At 39.7% G+C, this 15440-nt stretch overlaps 1 protein-coding gene across 1 annotated transcript; it reads left to right on the top strand.

Moving 5' to 3' along the window:
* The first annotated feature begins 5227 nt into the window (after window positions 1–5227).
* On the top strand, window positions 5228–10514 carry LOC137716892 (serine/threonine-protein kinase-like protein CCR4). Its single transcript, XM_068456247.1, has one exon. The coding sequence runs from the start codon at window positions 5310–5312 to the stop codon at window positions 7725–7727; it is 2418 nt and encodes an 805-aa protein (XP_068312348.1). The 5' UTR covers window positions 5228–5309; the 3' UTR covers window positions 7728–10514.
* Window positions 10515–15440: the final 4926 nt, after the last annotated feature.

Below are 15440 nucleotides of genomic sequence, written 5' to 3'. Positions count from 1 at the left end.
TCTTCAAGAACAAGGTCAACTTGGAGGAAAAGTATACAAATACATTGTCTGCAGCTAATATATTTAGTATAAATGGATAAGAAATACCTAATCAATTAAAACTGAAAAGGAAGCGAAAGTATAATAAATACTTAATATAATGCTCACAAAAATAAACAACGTCATGCTGTCTACACACCATTTGTTACCTCTCACACACTCCTTTCGGCAATCAGATCGAATGGATTGGAGAAGATAACAAGGAATGTGTGGGAAATAAAAACGAGTATGTGGAAGACAAAAATAAATGTGTGGATAGCACCATCCAAACAAATAAAGCTACCAATCTCTTCAATCTTCATTACTTGAACAAAACAAAGCCCTAAACCCTTCTTATATTCATATCCTTGAGCGATGCAACTAGGTTGTACATGAGACGTTTAATTAACGTGTACCAAAAGAAAAATGTAGTTGCAGATGACCTTACTAATCAGAGCTATATTGTTATAATACGGATTATTGTGTATCAATATAATTTATTTGACGATATGTTACGTCCCTAGGACTCTCCTTGTTTGTTATAGTTTTTGGGCTAGTTTTGAGGTTGTGCACCCCCGTATGTTACCAAAAAATCGTACCAAACTACGATTCTTGAAAGTTTTAATGTAATTTACCTAATTATGATTGACCCACTCTCTCTAGGAAATTTAAAATAAAATAAAACGCGACCGTTGTATGGAAAAAAAACAAAGAACAATATTTCTCCATACTGTTCCAATTTTGATTCACGATATCCTTGAAAATAACAGTGGTCCAGAGTGTAATTTACTTAATTTCATTTTTTGGGCCGACCTTTCCACAGGACATGGTAGAAGTTGTGTTTTCCTTTGCAGGACATTGCAAGCATATCCCTACAACCAAATTGTGCACAAATTACTGACTTGGAACTATATAAACTTGTAAGAATAGGAGCACTACACCTTCTATGCCGCCAGAGATTCCGAAGTCGCCTTTCTTTTCTCAACAAGTCTCGTCAGCGCACTGTCGATTTCGGCAAACACATCCTCCTTGGTAACACTTCCATTAATCTGAAGCAAACAGAAGTACGCTCCAAGTTATATAACACAGTGAATGTCGATAATCCGCAATCAAATGAATACATTATTTTCATCATACATTACGCAATCTCGTCCAAACGGTTGCCAGCAGAAGTTAAAATGTAAAAGGCAAATTACACCAATAGCACCTGTATTTTAGGTCTAGCCGCAAATTTCAACCCGGACAGAGAGAATTGAGTGACCCACCTCAGTTTTAAATTTTATTGCAATGGGCAACCCACAACTAACTTTATGTTATAAATAGGCAAAAGTTAGAGAGATAATCATTGCTAGGGACAGGAGCGAAGCGGGGTGCAAAATATCACACTGTTTAGTTTCGTAATATAACATAAAATGATTGCATGCAAAAAGAGGAAGGAAGTGATACTGATATTATTGCTTTCACTTTTTCTCTTTGTTGTGTATTGTGATCACACACTGAGTGCTCTTTATATAGAGCCACATCAGCGAAGGTTTACAAAAAATGAAATGAATGTCTTTTGAAAAACCTCACATATCAACAACACAACTATTCTCAAGTCTTCCTCACTATTAACTAAAGCATGTGGGCATACATTTCCACAATTTTTACAACACTCCTCCTTGGATACCCACTTATCAACATCAGTTGCCTCGTTAAAATCTTGCTCAGAAAAACCAAGTGGGAAAAAAAAAACGTAGCTAAGGAAAATGGTACAACTTTGCTTGGATTGTTGATATAGTGTTAAGTATGCTTATGTTGCCTCATTAAAACCTCAATAGGAAAAACCCAGTGGAAAAAATCATAGTCGAAGGAAAAAGAGTACAACATGCATGTATCATGGATGCTCCTCCTGATATGTATCTCCCCTTGATTCCGCGTTCTTCAAATTTAACTGATTGGTTAGTCAATGTAATCTGATACCATGCACTATCTTCTAAAACGTGCACTTTGGTAGAGATTTGATGAATAGATCTGCCAGATTTTCATTGGAACGGATTTGTCTGACTTCAATAACTTTAGCTTTCTGAAGCTCATGTGCACTGAAAAACTTTAGAGATATGTATTTATTCTTATCGCCCTTGATGAATCATTCCTTCATTTGGGCAACACATGCTGCATTATCTTTATGAATGACAGTTGAAGTGTCTGTCTTTGAAGGTAGACCACATGAATTCCGGGTATGATGGATCATTGATCTTAACCAAGAACATTCAGGACTTGCTTCATGTAAAGCAAGTATTTCTGAGTGATTGAAAGATGTAGCAACTAATGTTTGCTTTGTTGAGCATCATAAGATTGATGTATCACCATTAGTGAACACATATCCAGTTTGTGAGTGGGCTTTATGCGAATCGGAGAGAAAACCAGCATCTGCATATCCGACAAGGATCTGGTCATTTGTGGATTTTTCTGAGTAGAAGTGACCCATGTATGTTGTCCCATGAAGGTATTGTAAAACATCTTTGACTCCCTTCCAATGACGAATTGTTAGAGTAGAGCAATAAGTTTTTAACAAGTTGATTGAAAAAGCTATATCTGGTCTAATACAATAAAGCACTTATTGCACTTATATATGGTACTTCTGGACCAAGGACCATTGCATCATCTTCTTTTAGACGGAATGAATATTTCTTAATGTCCAGAGAACGAACGACTATTGGCGTGCTGAGTGGATAAGCCTTGTCCATGCCAAATTGCTTCAGGATTTTTTTAATGTAAGCTGATTGATGGACCAAAATGTCATTAGCACAATGCTCGATTTGCAGGCTGAGACAATATTTTGTTTTTCCAAGGTCTTTCATTTCAAATTCACTTTTCAGATATTCAGCAGTTTTATTAAGCTCTTCAAGGTTCCAACTAAGTTCACATCATCGACATATACTGTCATTATAGTAAATTCATAATTTGATTTCTTAATGAACACATAAGGGCAAATGACATTGTTGGTATATCTTTCTTTGATCAAATACTCAATGAGATGATTATACCACATTCGTACAGATTGTTTCAGCCCATATAATGATCGCCTTAATTTGATTGAGAGCATACCTCGTGGTTTGTTAGTCGTTTTAGGCAACTTAAGTCCTTCTGGGACCTTCATATATATGTCAATTGTACCGCACCACTATCATTGAAACAATATAGCATAGGATGAGCGATTATACCGCACCACTCAAGCAGTACGAAAATTTAAATATGCAGAGCGGGGTGGGCGATTATACCACACCACCTAAAATTGCAGTAACATTAAATTTGCAGTTCAAGATGGGCGATTGTATCACACCATCTTTGATCGCAGCAAAATTAACATAAATAAACACTAGGTTAGCAATCAGGAGCTACACCAAACAAGAAATAAAAAATATAAGTAATTGTAATTTTGAGAACTAGGAGCAGGCACGGTGCTAGCAGATCTTGGCGAGGGTACATCAAGCAAGTGAGGTAGAGGAGGAAGAAGAATAGTAAAATCCTTAGAGGAAGCATTTTTCGACGAAGGGAGATGAGAACTGGTTAAGGTTATAGAGTCGTGTTGATAACGTGTTATAAATAAGGAGAAGTTAGAGAGATAACCTTTGCTAGGGACAAGAGCGAAACAGGTGCAAAATATCACACTGTTTAGTTTCGTAACTATAACACAAAAGGATTGCAAGTAAAAAGAGGAAGGGAGAGATAATGATATTATTGCTTTCACTTCTTTTCTTTGATGTGTATTGTTATCACACATGAAGTGCTCTTTATATAGAGCCACATCCATGAAGGTTTACAAAAAATGAAATGATTGTCCTTTGAAAAACCTCACATATCAACAACATAGCTCTTCTCAAGTCTTCCTCACTATTAGCTAAAGCATATAGGTATACATTTTCACAATTTTTACAACACTTTATTCTGCTTTTCTTCCAAAGAATTGCATGTACTTCTCACATAACCCTTTCAACAGAGTTCGTACCGATAAATTAGAACTCAAAATAGTGAATACCCTTAAAAAAGGCTGACCTGCGAAACTTGCGCAACTTTTTGGTGGAAAAAATAGGCGGAAGGTAGACCATAGGTGGCACAGTGCAGCAAAATTCTAATTGAGGGGGCAAAACTCACTCAATTCTTTTCCAAGTGGAAAACCGAAACGTCAATAGTTCAGATTATATTAGACAAGAGAGAGAGAGAGAGAGATTATATACATGCCTTAGTCTGCCCCTGTGTGATGCCCAACGTCACATAATTTGTGTTGGACAACGTCATATAATTTGTGTTGTTCATGTGTAAAGTTTAAAAAATCATCACACGTGAACGTGCATGTTATGAGTATAATTTCTACATTAGAAGAAGAAGAAACCTGAAAGCATCTTCAATTGACTTTTCAAATTTGATTATTTTATTGTTCTTTATTCATCATTGTATTCATAAAATTTTGTCTTCTCCCAAGTCTGCTACGTAACACAATATTTGATTTTGTAATAATAAAAAACTTAAGTTGAAGAGTGAGAAAGAGGTCTGTAAATTTGTAGAGAGAATGAGCTACCAAGTTTGACATTTACCTTTGAAGAGGATGCTGGAGCTTTTTTTTGTTGACGTGATTTTACATATTTGGTTGAAAAACAAAATTATAGAGTTTGTTCAGATGTGATTATTTAGAAATACATTAATATATTTATATCAAAGTAAATTGATTACAAACTCGTCATTTATAAAATTCAAAGTTAGAATTACTCACTTCTAAACGTAAATATTTCATTCAACTGTAATACTAAGCGGCTCTCATATTTTATTGCTTTCCTATTTGTAAATAAGATTAAGTTTTGACAGTTGATCGTCCTATTCTTAGCAGGATTAAAAGTCTTTCCTGCTTCTTCTTCTACTAGCTCAGATTAAGTTTGCTTTCCTATTTTGATCAAGCTTAGCAAACAAGACTATCCTTTGTTGAGTTAGACGTAATTGAGTCTCTGACTCACACGCTTGAAGAGATTTTTCAGTGTGACGGAAACACAATCCAGTTTTTCCACCACTCCCACTCTGGTCTCTCTCTCTAGAATTAGTCTTTGGTCCTCAAAAACTCTCTCAAAACCGTGTGATTATTCTGGTCTTGGTCTTCTCTCCCCTACTCGTCCACCTTCTACACGTTTAAACTGAAGTTGACACCACAAATTTAACCAATCCCATGTCTCTAATTCTCCTTCTGCTCCTTCCTCTCCAATGAAATTTTCTGCATCCGCCCCCCAATTATTTGACTATCAAATCTCTCTCTGCCGACTATGGCTGCTGCTTCTTATTCTTTAATCCTTCTCCTCATCACCTTCTCCTTGCTTACTTTCCTTCCTCACTCACTCTCCTACTCCGCCGTGTCGATTTCCGAATCTTCTAATCAGACATTAATCTGTGCACTCATACATCCCCAAAACGAGAAATCCTTTCTCAATTGTACTGGTTTTAAGTTTCCTACAACTTCAAGTGGAAGCAATGGGGGCAGCGGCGGCGTTCAAATTCCTCTCAACAAGAATGCTTCTTCTTCCTTCACTGCTATAGTTGCCGGAGATGGCTTCTTATGCGCCTTGAGGCCCCCACCATCTTCTTCCTCCTCCAATACTAATTCTACTTTGAGTTGCTGGAGGTTCTCAGCTAATGGCACGCACTGGTCCCACAAGCGCATCTACCGCGGTCCACCTCTCACGCAACTTGTTGCCGGAAATTCTCACGTTTGCGGACTTATTCAGAATGGGACGACTAGTACTCGTAGTCGCCTCCAATGCTGGCAATGGCATTGGTTTCACAATAGCAGGATCAGTAGACACGAGTACGGATTTTCAAGCATTGCGGTGGGAGAAAGTTTTGTATGCGGGGTATCACAAATCGGAAAGGTTACTTGCTTAGGAAGCAATTATATAGTGGTTGGGAAGGAGCCTAGAGCTAGTGGCAGGAATGTTTACAAAGCAGTGAGTGCAGGTTTCGGTCATGCGTGTGCCATCTTATTGGTCGATAACAGTTTGGATTGCTGGGGAGAAATGAAGGGTGAGAAACCTCAAGGGAGATTCACATCTCTGGCCTTGGGAGAAAACCGTAGTTGCGCTCTCCGGCCTAATGGAACAGTTGTCTGTTGGGGGGAAAATAATTTCAGCTTGCCTGAGACTCTGAAAGGTACTTACTTCACCGCAATTGAAGCAAAACGCAGCATCTTCTGCGGAGTTTCATCATCCAACTTTTCCTTGTATTGTTGGGGCAACCCAATTTTCGATGTCTCAAACAATTTCCTGGTATTCGGACGTGATGTGAAGCCGGGTCCATGCACAAGTGAATGTCCACCATGCAGCAATCCATTGCCAGGCTATGGTAGATTCTGTGAACAAGGATATCAAGTCTGCCAACCTTGTCAATATGATGATGAAAAGTTGCCGGTGTCATTGCCAGTGCCCATGCCCTTGCCATCGCCATCAGAATCAGGAAGCAGTAAGTGGAGCAAAAAAATGATTGCTTTTCTTATAGTGGGTTGTGTTGGGTTCTTAGCTTTGGTGCTGTCGGTATGTTTCTTTGTGTTCAAGTATTGCAAAACTAGAGTTGGAGGATCCCGTGTTCATGACTCGGGTCCCTTGGATGAGCAGCCCCAATTACAAGCCGAGCAAGGTGCAGCTGCAACGGCAGGGCCACCAGTGTTAGAGAAGCGGCTAAGCCATGTGGTGAGCATGGGCGCCAATGGGGCTTCCTTGGAGGAATTTCCACTGCAACTACTACTCGAAGCCACCTCCAATTTCTCTGAAGAAAACAAAATCGGAACAGGCAGCTACGGTTCTGTCTACTACGCCACATTAGATGACGGTCGCCAAGTAGCCATCAAGCGTGCTGAGACGTCAGTCTCTTCATCATACGTTGGTGGCTGCACAAAGCGCCAGCAAGACAACGACAACGCTTTTGTAAACGAGCTTGGGTCCCTTTCACGCCTCAACCACAAGAACTTGGTTCGATTACTTGGATTCTTCGAGGATGCAAAAGAGCGAATACTCGTGTACGAATACATGAACAATGGCTCCCTCCATGACCATCTCCACAAGCTCCCACATTCGCCTTTGCTCTCATGGGCCAAGCGCATCACAGTGGCTCTTGACGCAGCCCGAGGGATTGAGTACCTGCACGAGTATGCAGTCCCGCCAATCATACACCGCGACATTAAGTCATCCAACATACTACTGGATGACACATTAGGGGTCAAGGTATCCGATTTCGGCCTGTCTTTAATGCGGCCGGAGGATGAAGAGTCGCACCCTTCGCTTGGTGCAGCTGGCACATTTGGGTACATCGACCCAGAGTACTACAGGCTTCAACACCTAACGACCAAGAGTGACGTCTATAGCTTCGGAGTGGTGTTGCTTGAATTGTTATCCGGTTACAACGCAGTACACAAAAATGAGAACGGGATGCCAAGAAACATTGTCGATTTTGCCGTGCCGTACATTGTGAGCGACGAGATACACCGGATTTTGGATCCAAGAATGGCAGCTCCAACGCCGTTTGAAATAGAGGCAGCAGCATATGTTGGCTACTTGGCAGCGGACTGTGTAAGTTTACAAGGTTGTAACAGGCCATCCATGACTTACATTGTAAGTATCTTGGAAACAGCGTTGGCTTATTTTTTGGAACGCCCTTCTCGCTCTCGTTCCAGTTCCACGACTGAATCTATGTGACGATGTAATGGTGCGACAGCATCGTCAATTGTTGTTGAGCAAAAACCATACATTTTCTTTTCATTTTTCCAAATTTTATGCATATATTGGACTTTTTTGTTTCCTTAATTTTTTGGCATTTGCTGGTTTAGCTTTGAATGTTATTTTTTTATTCAAGAACAAAGTCAAATTGCAGGAAAAGCATACAAATACATTGTCTGCAGCTAATATATTCAATATAAATTGATAAGAAATACCTAATAAATTAAGACTGAAAAGGAATAAAAAGTATAATAAATACCTAACAATTAGCTCACAAAAACAAATAGTGTGGTGCTATCTATAAATCTCTTTTTATCTCTCACACACCCTTTTCGGCAGTCGTATCAAATGAATTGGAAAATATCAAAAGATAGAAATTAACAAGGAATGTATGGGAAATAAAAACGGGTATGTGGAAGACAAAAACGGATGTGTGTACAGTGTTCCAGAACAATAATGAAACATCAACAGCAGCAAAAACAAATCCCTTACTTCAAGAAGAACGAAAAGATGCGGCTTAATGCCTAATTCCTTAAGAGCAATTGCTTGCGATGAGCTCCTAGGGTACCCATATAAAAGCCAACCTTTTTCTTGAGATGAGAATCTGGCTGCAATAGGCGGTCTTTCACCATCTACAGGATTAAAACCAAGAAATCATCACTAGCATGACGATATGTTAGCACAAATAATTATATTTTCCCCACCATGACAACTATTTCATCTGGAACCAATTTTTCTTGTTCCATGTACTCCCTTGCACGCCTTCCATTTTCACTCCCAGATGCAATTTCCGCTCTAAGTAAATCTCCAGCAGCAACATGCACTAAACCATACTGCAGATAGGAGGATGACTAGATTCAATCTGCTTTTCGTCATGAGAAAATCATGACATAAAGTGGCAAGTAGTAACATAAGTAAACAATGGCATACATTCATTAAGATTTGAAAACTTCTCCGGCCTCAAATTTTAGCGTCACAAAGGTACACACAGTACGCATACAATCATCCAAAATCAATCAATTGCTTTATGTGCATATCTATTAAATCTTAGGCAAACAAAAACCCCTGATATCATTACTCTTAGCGGCTCCGCCTTGCCACACCCTACAACCTATTAAACAATAATAATAAAAAAACAAATAAAACAAGAAATTGTGGTGGGAGGGTAAATGCGTACCAGGAAATTGGGAACTCTGCTGGGACAAAAGGGAACTACGGTTTGCGGGCAAGAGGGGGAGAAGGTGGACGCGAAAGAATATTGGGAGGATCGAAGGAGCTTGAAAGGCTTGGACTTTGAATTGGAAGACAAAGAAAAATGTGCACAGGAGGGTGGAGGATGAGCTTTGTTAGGCTGTGCTATGGCGGATGCCATTGCTTGGTGGACTACACTTGCACTGCAAGCCATTCTCTCTCTTTCTCTCTCTCTCTCTCTCTCTCCGGATGGACTTCACTAGGGGTGAGTTCGGTTCCAATTGGTTTGATTTTTTGCCGAAATATAAAACCAAACTGAAATTACTGTTCAGTTTGGTTTGGTTCGGTGCCTTTCGGTTTTTTGTTCAGTTCTAGTTCGGTTTGGGCTCAGTTCGTTTTTTTTTTACCTGAATCTTTAAAAAAAAAATATACTAAAACAATCCAAGAGTTGTAGCACTTTGAAACAGCTGTTGAATCAAACACCAAACATTAAAACGCATACGTTTGATTCAAAAATTGCTGTGTATAGGTATGGTAAAACAAATAATATTGTAGCGTTTCCGTACACATTTAGCTGAAGAATTGGTACTAAAAACTGCCAAACAATACTTTACAAAATTATAATCAATCAAACAAAAAGTAATAGCAAAAGAGACACAATTGAAGCATCAAGAAAATCGACAATGGAACAAAAGAGGATTCAAACAAATAAAATATCAGATACGTGCATTGATAAGGACACAATTAGTAGCAAAAACTATGTCTACTAACAAAATGGAATATCTGCAGAGAGTCTAATAAAAAAACAATCATATATTGATTCAGTCATGCAAAACAAAGGAAACCCAGATCATAAAACTGCAGTTTTGTGTAATCCAACAACAAACCAGAACCGCCCAGATATCAGATATCACATTCCAAGGCAGCTGAATCGTGAGCTCAAAAATAGAAAATAAACAGAGCCCAGAAAAGTTGGCATGCGTTTCAATACAAAGATGTAAACTTTATTGAGAGAGAGATGCGAGAGGAAGTAGAACCTGTTGAGCTTTTTTTTTTTTCTGGTCGAGAAGATGAAGAGCAAGAGCGTCTGTGCACAAAACATCGAATCAGTAACGAAATTGCCCAAATTAGCTTCTGGGTCTTACTAAAATGGAGTTACGATGAGGAAGGTAGTAGCTACAGTAACTTACCTGGGCGAATCAAGCTGGACGAGGTGGGGTCGAGGAAACTCACGGGGGTGAACGTGTGAGTGAGACGGCGTGGGCGGTATCAGAACGGGAACTCAAAACGCTTTTGCCCTCTTTGAATTCTAACCTTCTGTCACATGCAAAAAGACTGAATGACCCCAAAACAAAAACACACTCAACATACGGTAAGAACTCTCTCCTCTGTGAGAGACCTCCGTTGTGAGTTTCTTCTTGAATCTGTCTTCATTTGGATGCGTTTTGGCTGTTTGCTTGGTTAATTGCGAGTTTTGTTGATAGAGGGGTGCTGTATCTATCGTTATTTCCTGTTCCCTCTTAGTCGGTTTCGTTTTGAAGGTATTTCGATGTTGGTTTTGCCTTGGGTTTTCTGTGAGGCGGTCACTTCTGTTTAGTAGATTTGCTGAGGGTATTTCACCCAGTAAGGTGTCCCAGGGTTGGGTCGTGGTTGTTCAGGCTATTAAGGTCATCTCCAACCGAAGGGTTTAGAGGATCGAAAATAGTTTGAAAATCGTCTCTAACATAGGGCTAGGTCAGAGGGCTTGTGAAATCTGAGAGGGTCCCACGGAATCTAAAAGGGCCAAAGGGCTGCAGCCAACCCGAGCTGGCCAGAAAAAATGGAAATCCTGTCGGTTTTAACCGACAGGAATGATTTGAATTTTTTTTTTTTTTTTACAATTTTATTATTATTTTTTATTTTCGAAATTTTTCCTATAACTTTTATTTTTCATATTTTTTTTTAAATTCTATTTTTTTCCTATAACTTTTATTTTACAAAATTTGTAGTTTTTAACAACATTTAAGAAATTATTAAAAACATTTCTAATTTTTCATATTTGTTAAAAAAAACATTTAACAACATGAAACTTAAACAACATTTAAGTTGTAGCTTTTAAATAATAAATTATCTTTGACCCTATGGTCCTCGGTTGGAGATGATTTTTTATGATAGGGCTAAAACGAGCCATCTGGCCCTTTGGCCCCCGGTTGGAGACGGAGGCAAATGTGACCTTGTACTGTTCATTAAAATATTAATATCTTGGAGGGCCAGAGGGCTAAAACGAGCCCTCTGGCCAGCCATCAGTTGGAGATAGCCTAATCTTCTGTACTAAATTCCAGATCCTCATCGAGATTGTGAGGCAAGTTGGGGCGTGGGGTCAACCCACTTACGGTAGGGAGCAAATGCCAACTACTGCCTTAGTAATTCCTGCAGTCATGGAAGTTCTATCTACCAGTTCAGAAATTAATCGTTCCAAACTTTCCACTTTATTATTACCCAAGTATTACACACGAAAAGGTGCAAGTGTTACACACGAAATGGTACAGCGACGATTATATGGCACAGCAGGAAGTTGAGGAATTGGTGGTCCACTTAGACAATGGATTTGTCGCTTTTGGAACATAGGATCAAATTGGTAGGTGCGGTACTGGTGAACCGACAATTAAACAGATGGGGAGTGCGAAATAGTCTTCGTCCAGCCTGGAAAGAGCTTGGCGAGCTAGAAATTAAATGGGTTCGTGATAATCTTTATATTAGCAATGTTCCTGATGAGGTTGGTGAGGATAAGATTCTGGTTCAGGTTCCTTGGGCTGTAATGAAGCAAAATTTTTCAGTTAAAAGGTAGCATTAGGAATTTGCATTAGAAGAGGTTCAATTGGAGTTAGTTCATTTTTGGATTCAAATCCGGGGGATTCCTCTTGGACTTACATCTGAAACCAATGTCCGACGTCTTGTACAGGTAGTGGGAGACTTTGTGGAATTGGAATATCCCTCACATGCACAGGGTTTTCTTCGAGCTAAGGTTGTCGTCAATACACTTAATCCACTTGTCGCTGGTTGTTGGTTATCTAGGGGGTAGGACACAGATACATGGGTGGAATTTCGATATGAAATATTACAAGACTTTTGCTACAGATGTGGGCAAATTGGTCATGTGAATATTGAGTGTTCGTTTGAACCTTCTAACGATGGTACTGCTGGTTATGGCAAGTGGACGAAAACAGCTCATGTTCGGGATGTTGTGGCTCCCAATTGAGCTCTTACTATTGGATTGGGATAGCGAAGATTTGTGGGTGCTGTCAAACGTACTAAGAGGGATGATTCTCAACGAGGTCGACATGATCATGAACAAGCATCTCAAGCTGCAAAGGAACCTAGTTCTAGCATGGGGATCCCAGAAGATGGGCTTCAGCTAATACTTAGAAAATGCAAAAGATGGCATAAGATATCTCGTTCAGGGGTGGCTTATGTGTATTCCAGTTTTTAGGGACATATCTCCAATGTTTTTATTCCCCAACAGATCCAGGGAAGATTCAGGCTTGATTCTCCAGTAATTGTTCACAACCCTTCTACAGTTACTATTAAGGAGATCCTAGAAGGGAATGTAATGGAAAGCCCGGTTGTAAGTGGTTTACAAGCTACTGTTGAGGGTGGTTATTTAAAGAGAACTGTTGAAGATGAAGGTATGGAGTTTACTTCGTCCCCACATAAAATTTCAAGGATAGTGAAAGTAGAGTCGAGAAGAAGAGAAGAATGGTTGAGAGAATGCGAAGTATGACTCTCAGAGAACGGTGTTTAATGGTCGAACGAGCTATTTATGCGGAAGATGAGTTAGATGATCTTCTAGTGGAATATCAGGATATGTGGGAGTTGCTGGTTTAGGAATCTAAGGTGGAAAGAGTTGCTTTGTTGGCCCAACAGAAAGGACAGTCTTCTCAAGGCGATAGCGGCTAGCCTACAACAGCCGTAAGGTCACCATGAGTTATATCTTTTGGAACTGTCATGGCCTTGGGTCGAACACGGTGGTTCGAACCTTTTATAGGCTTATTCGTAAATTTCGACCCTCAATGATTTTTCTTTCAAAGACTAAGATGCATGATCATCGAATTGATGGAGTGCGAAAAAGAATGGGATTTCCGTGTGGGTTCAATGTTTCTCCAATTGGTAAGTCGGGTGATTTGAGGCTTTAGTGGGATGCGAATTTGGAAGTTGAAATTTGTCTATCTTCTAAAAATGTTATTGATGCTCGAGTCTGATCAGTAGGGGAGGTATGGTGGATGCGGGTGACTAAGGTTTATGGAACAACTTATCGATCAGAGAAAGCTGAATTTTGGGAGTGGTTGACTTCATACTTACGACCCTCTACCATTCCTTGGCTTTGTGTTGGGGATTTTAATAAGTTTATTTGGGATTTGGAGAAGTCTGGAGGATCAACTGTCTTGTATAATTGACCTCAGTATCCGTTAGATTTTATGAACTTTGTGGAACTGATAGATCTTGACTTTAATGGGCATGCATTTACTTGGCGTATGACACGACATGGTGAGCTGGTGGAAGAAAGGTTAAATCTGGGACTTTCAAATCAGTTGTGGCAATTTTCTTGGCCAAATACTCACGTCACACATGTCCTTGTGTTGGGTTCGAATCATTGCCCGTTAATCATTCAGAGGGATTCCCAACCGGGTGTAGGGCGACCATTATTTCGGTTCCAAGCTTTTTGGGCTAAGGAAGATGTGTGTCAATGGCTGGTGAAAAATTTGTTGGTCTCGGCCTTGTAGAGGTGATGCCTTAACAAGATGACATAAACGTCTAAAGGAGTGTCGCTCTCAACTCATCATATGGAGTCAACACACATTTAAACGGAGGGCACAGGAAAGCATGGAACTTATGTCTAAGCTTGATGAATTACAGAAAGATTGGGGTGTACATGTTGATGAGATAAAGGAGAAGACAAAGTTAGTGGATCGATTAATGGCCCAAGAGGAAATTTTTTTGCAGCAGAGGTCACGAGTGAAATGGCTTCGAGAGGGTGACGCTAATACTAAGTTCTTCCATCAATCTACAATGCAACGCCGATGGTGGAATCATGTGCTGAAGCTCAAAAACGATGCAGGTACTTAGGAGGAACGACCGCATAGGGTTAAGAAGATAATCAATGAATATTTCCTCTCACTCTTTTCCTTTATGGAACATAGGGATTAAGGAGCAATTTTGGATTGTGTTCCTTCTTTAGTTACCGATGATATGAACATGTCTCTGACGACGTCTTTTTCTAATGATGAAATTCATGCAGCAGTTATGCAAATGGGTAGCCTCAAGGCTCCGGGACTTGACAGTTTTCAAGGTATATTCTATCAATCTTTCTAGGAATCTATTAAGATAGAGGTTCATGCCCTTGTTCGAATGTTGGAATCTAGTGATGTTCCCCTAGTCGACTTAATGGCACTCATATAGTGTTAATTCCTAAAGTTCCTAATCTAGAATCCATTTCTCAGTTCTGACCGATTAGCTTATGTAATTATTCTTATAAGATTTTGGCGAATAGATTAAGACCGCTGTTATCATATCTCATTTCTCCGATGCAAAACGCGTTTGTTGGGGGTCGACAAATTCAAGATAATATTGGGATTGCTCATGAGTTGTTCTACTTTCTCAAGCTTAGGAGAACTCGGAGTAAGTTTGAGCTTGGTATTAAGCTTGACATGCATAAGGCCTATGATTGGGTGGAGTGGGATTTCCTTGATGCAGTGATGGAGAAGTTAGGGTTTGATGCTCGATGGCGAAGGTTGATTATGGGATGTGTTTGTTCGGTCAATTTTGCAATACTTCTTAATGGTCAACCAAGTAACAAGTTTACTCCCTCACGGGGCTTACACCAATGGGATCAGCTATCTCCTTATCTACTTCTGTTGGTTAGTGATGTCTTATCCAAAATGTTGCACTTGGCAGTGGAGAGGCGATCTTTGGAAGACGTACAAATGAACCCGCATGGTCCGGTTATATCCCATATTTTCTTTGCTGATGACACTCTTATCTTTTTTAGGGCTACTAGACAGAATTGTTGCACTTTGGTTCGGCTTATTGAGGATTATTGTAAGGCTTTGGGCTAAGGGGTTAATTTACATAAATCGTATGTGTTCTTTAGAGCTAATATGCCGACGGCAGTGTTGACTGAGCTTGCCCAAGTTCTTAATATGCATGTGGCCTCTAATCTGTGTACATATTTGGGTGTTCCTATCATATGGGGAAGATCTAAGCGGCAAGGTGTTGCTTATGTAAAAGGGAGGATTTTGCAGAAAATACAAGGATGGCAGCAACATACTCTCTCTAATGTGGGCAATGAGGTTTTAATTAAAGCGGTTGCTCAAGCTATTTCTACATACCCTATGCATTTATTTAAATTTCCAACTGCAATGTGTAAGGATCTAGATTCTTTGATATCTAAGTTTTGGTGGGGAGCCGAGGGAGGAGAGGCATGGAAAATTCATTGGCTGTCCAAAATGACTTTGGTTATTTCCA

This window comes from Pyrus communis, chromosome 15 (assembly GCF_963583255.1).
Source record: "Pyrus communis chromosome 15, drPyrComm1.1, whole genome shotgun sequence".
NCBI lineage: Eukaryota > Viridiplantae > Streptophyta > Magnoliopsida > Rosales > Rosaceae > Pyrus > Pyrus communis.
The sequence above is the reverse complement of the archived record's forward strand: the minus strand, read 5'-3'. Positions and strand labels throughout refer to the sequence as shown.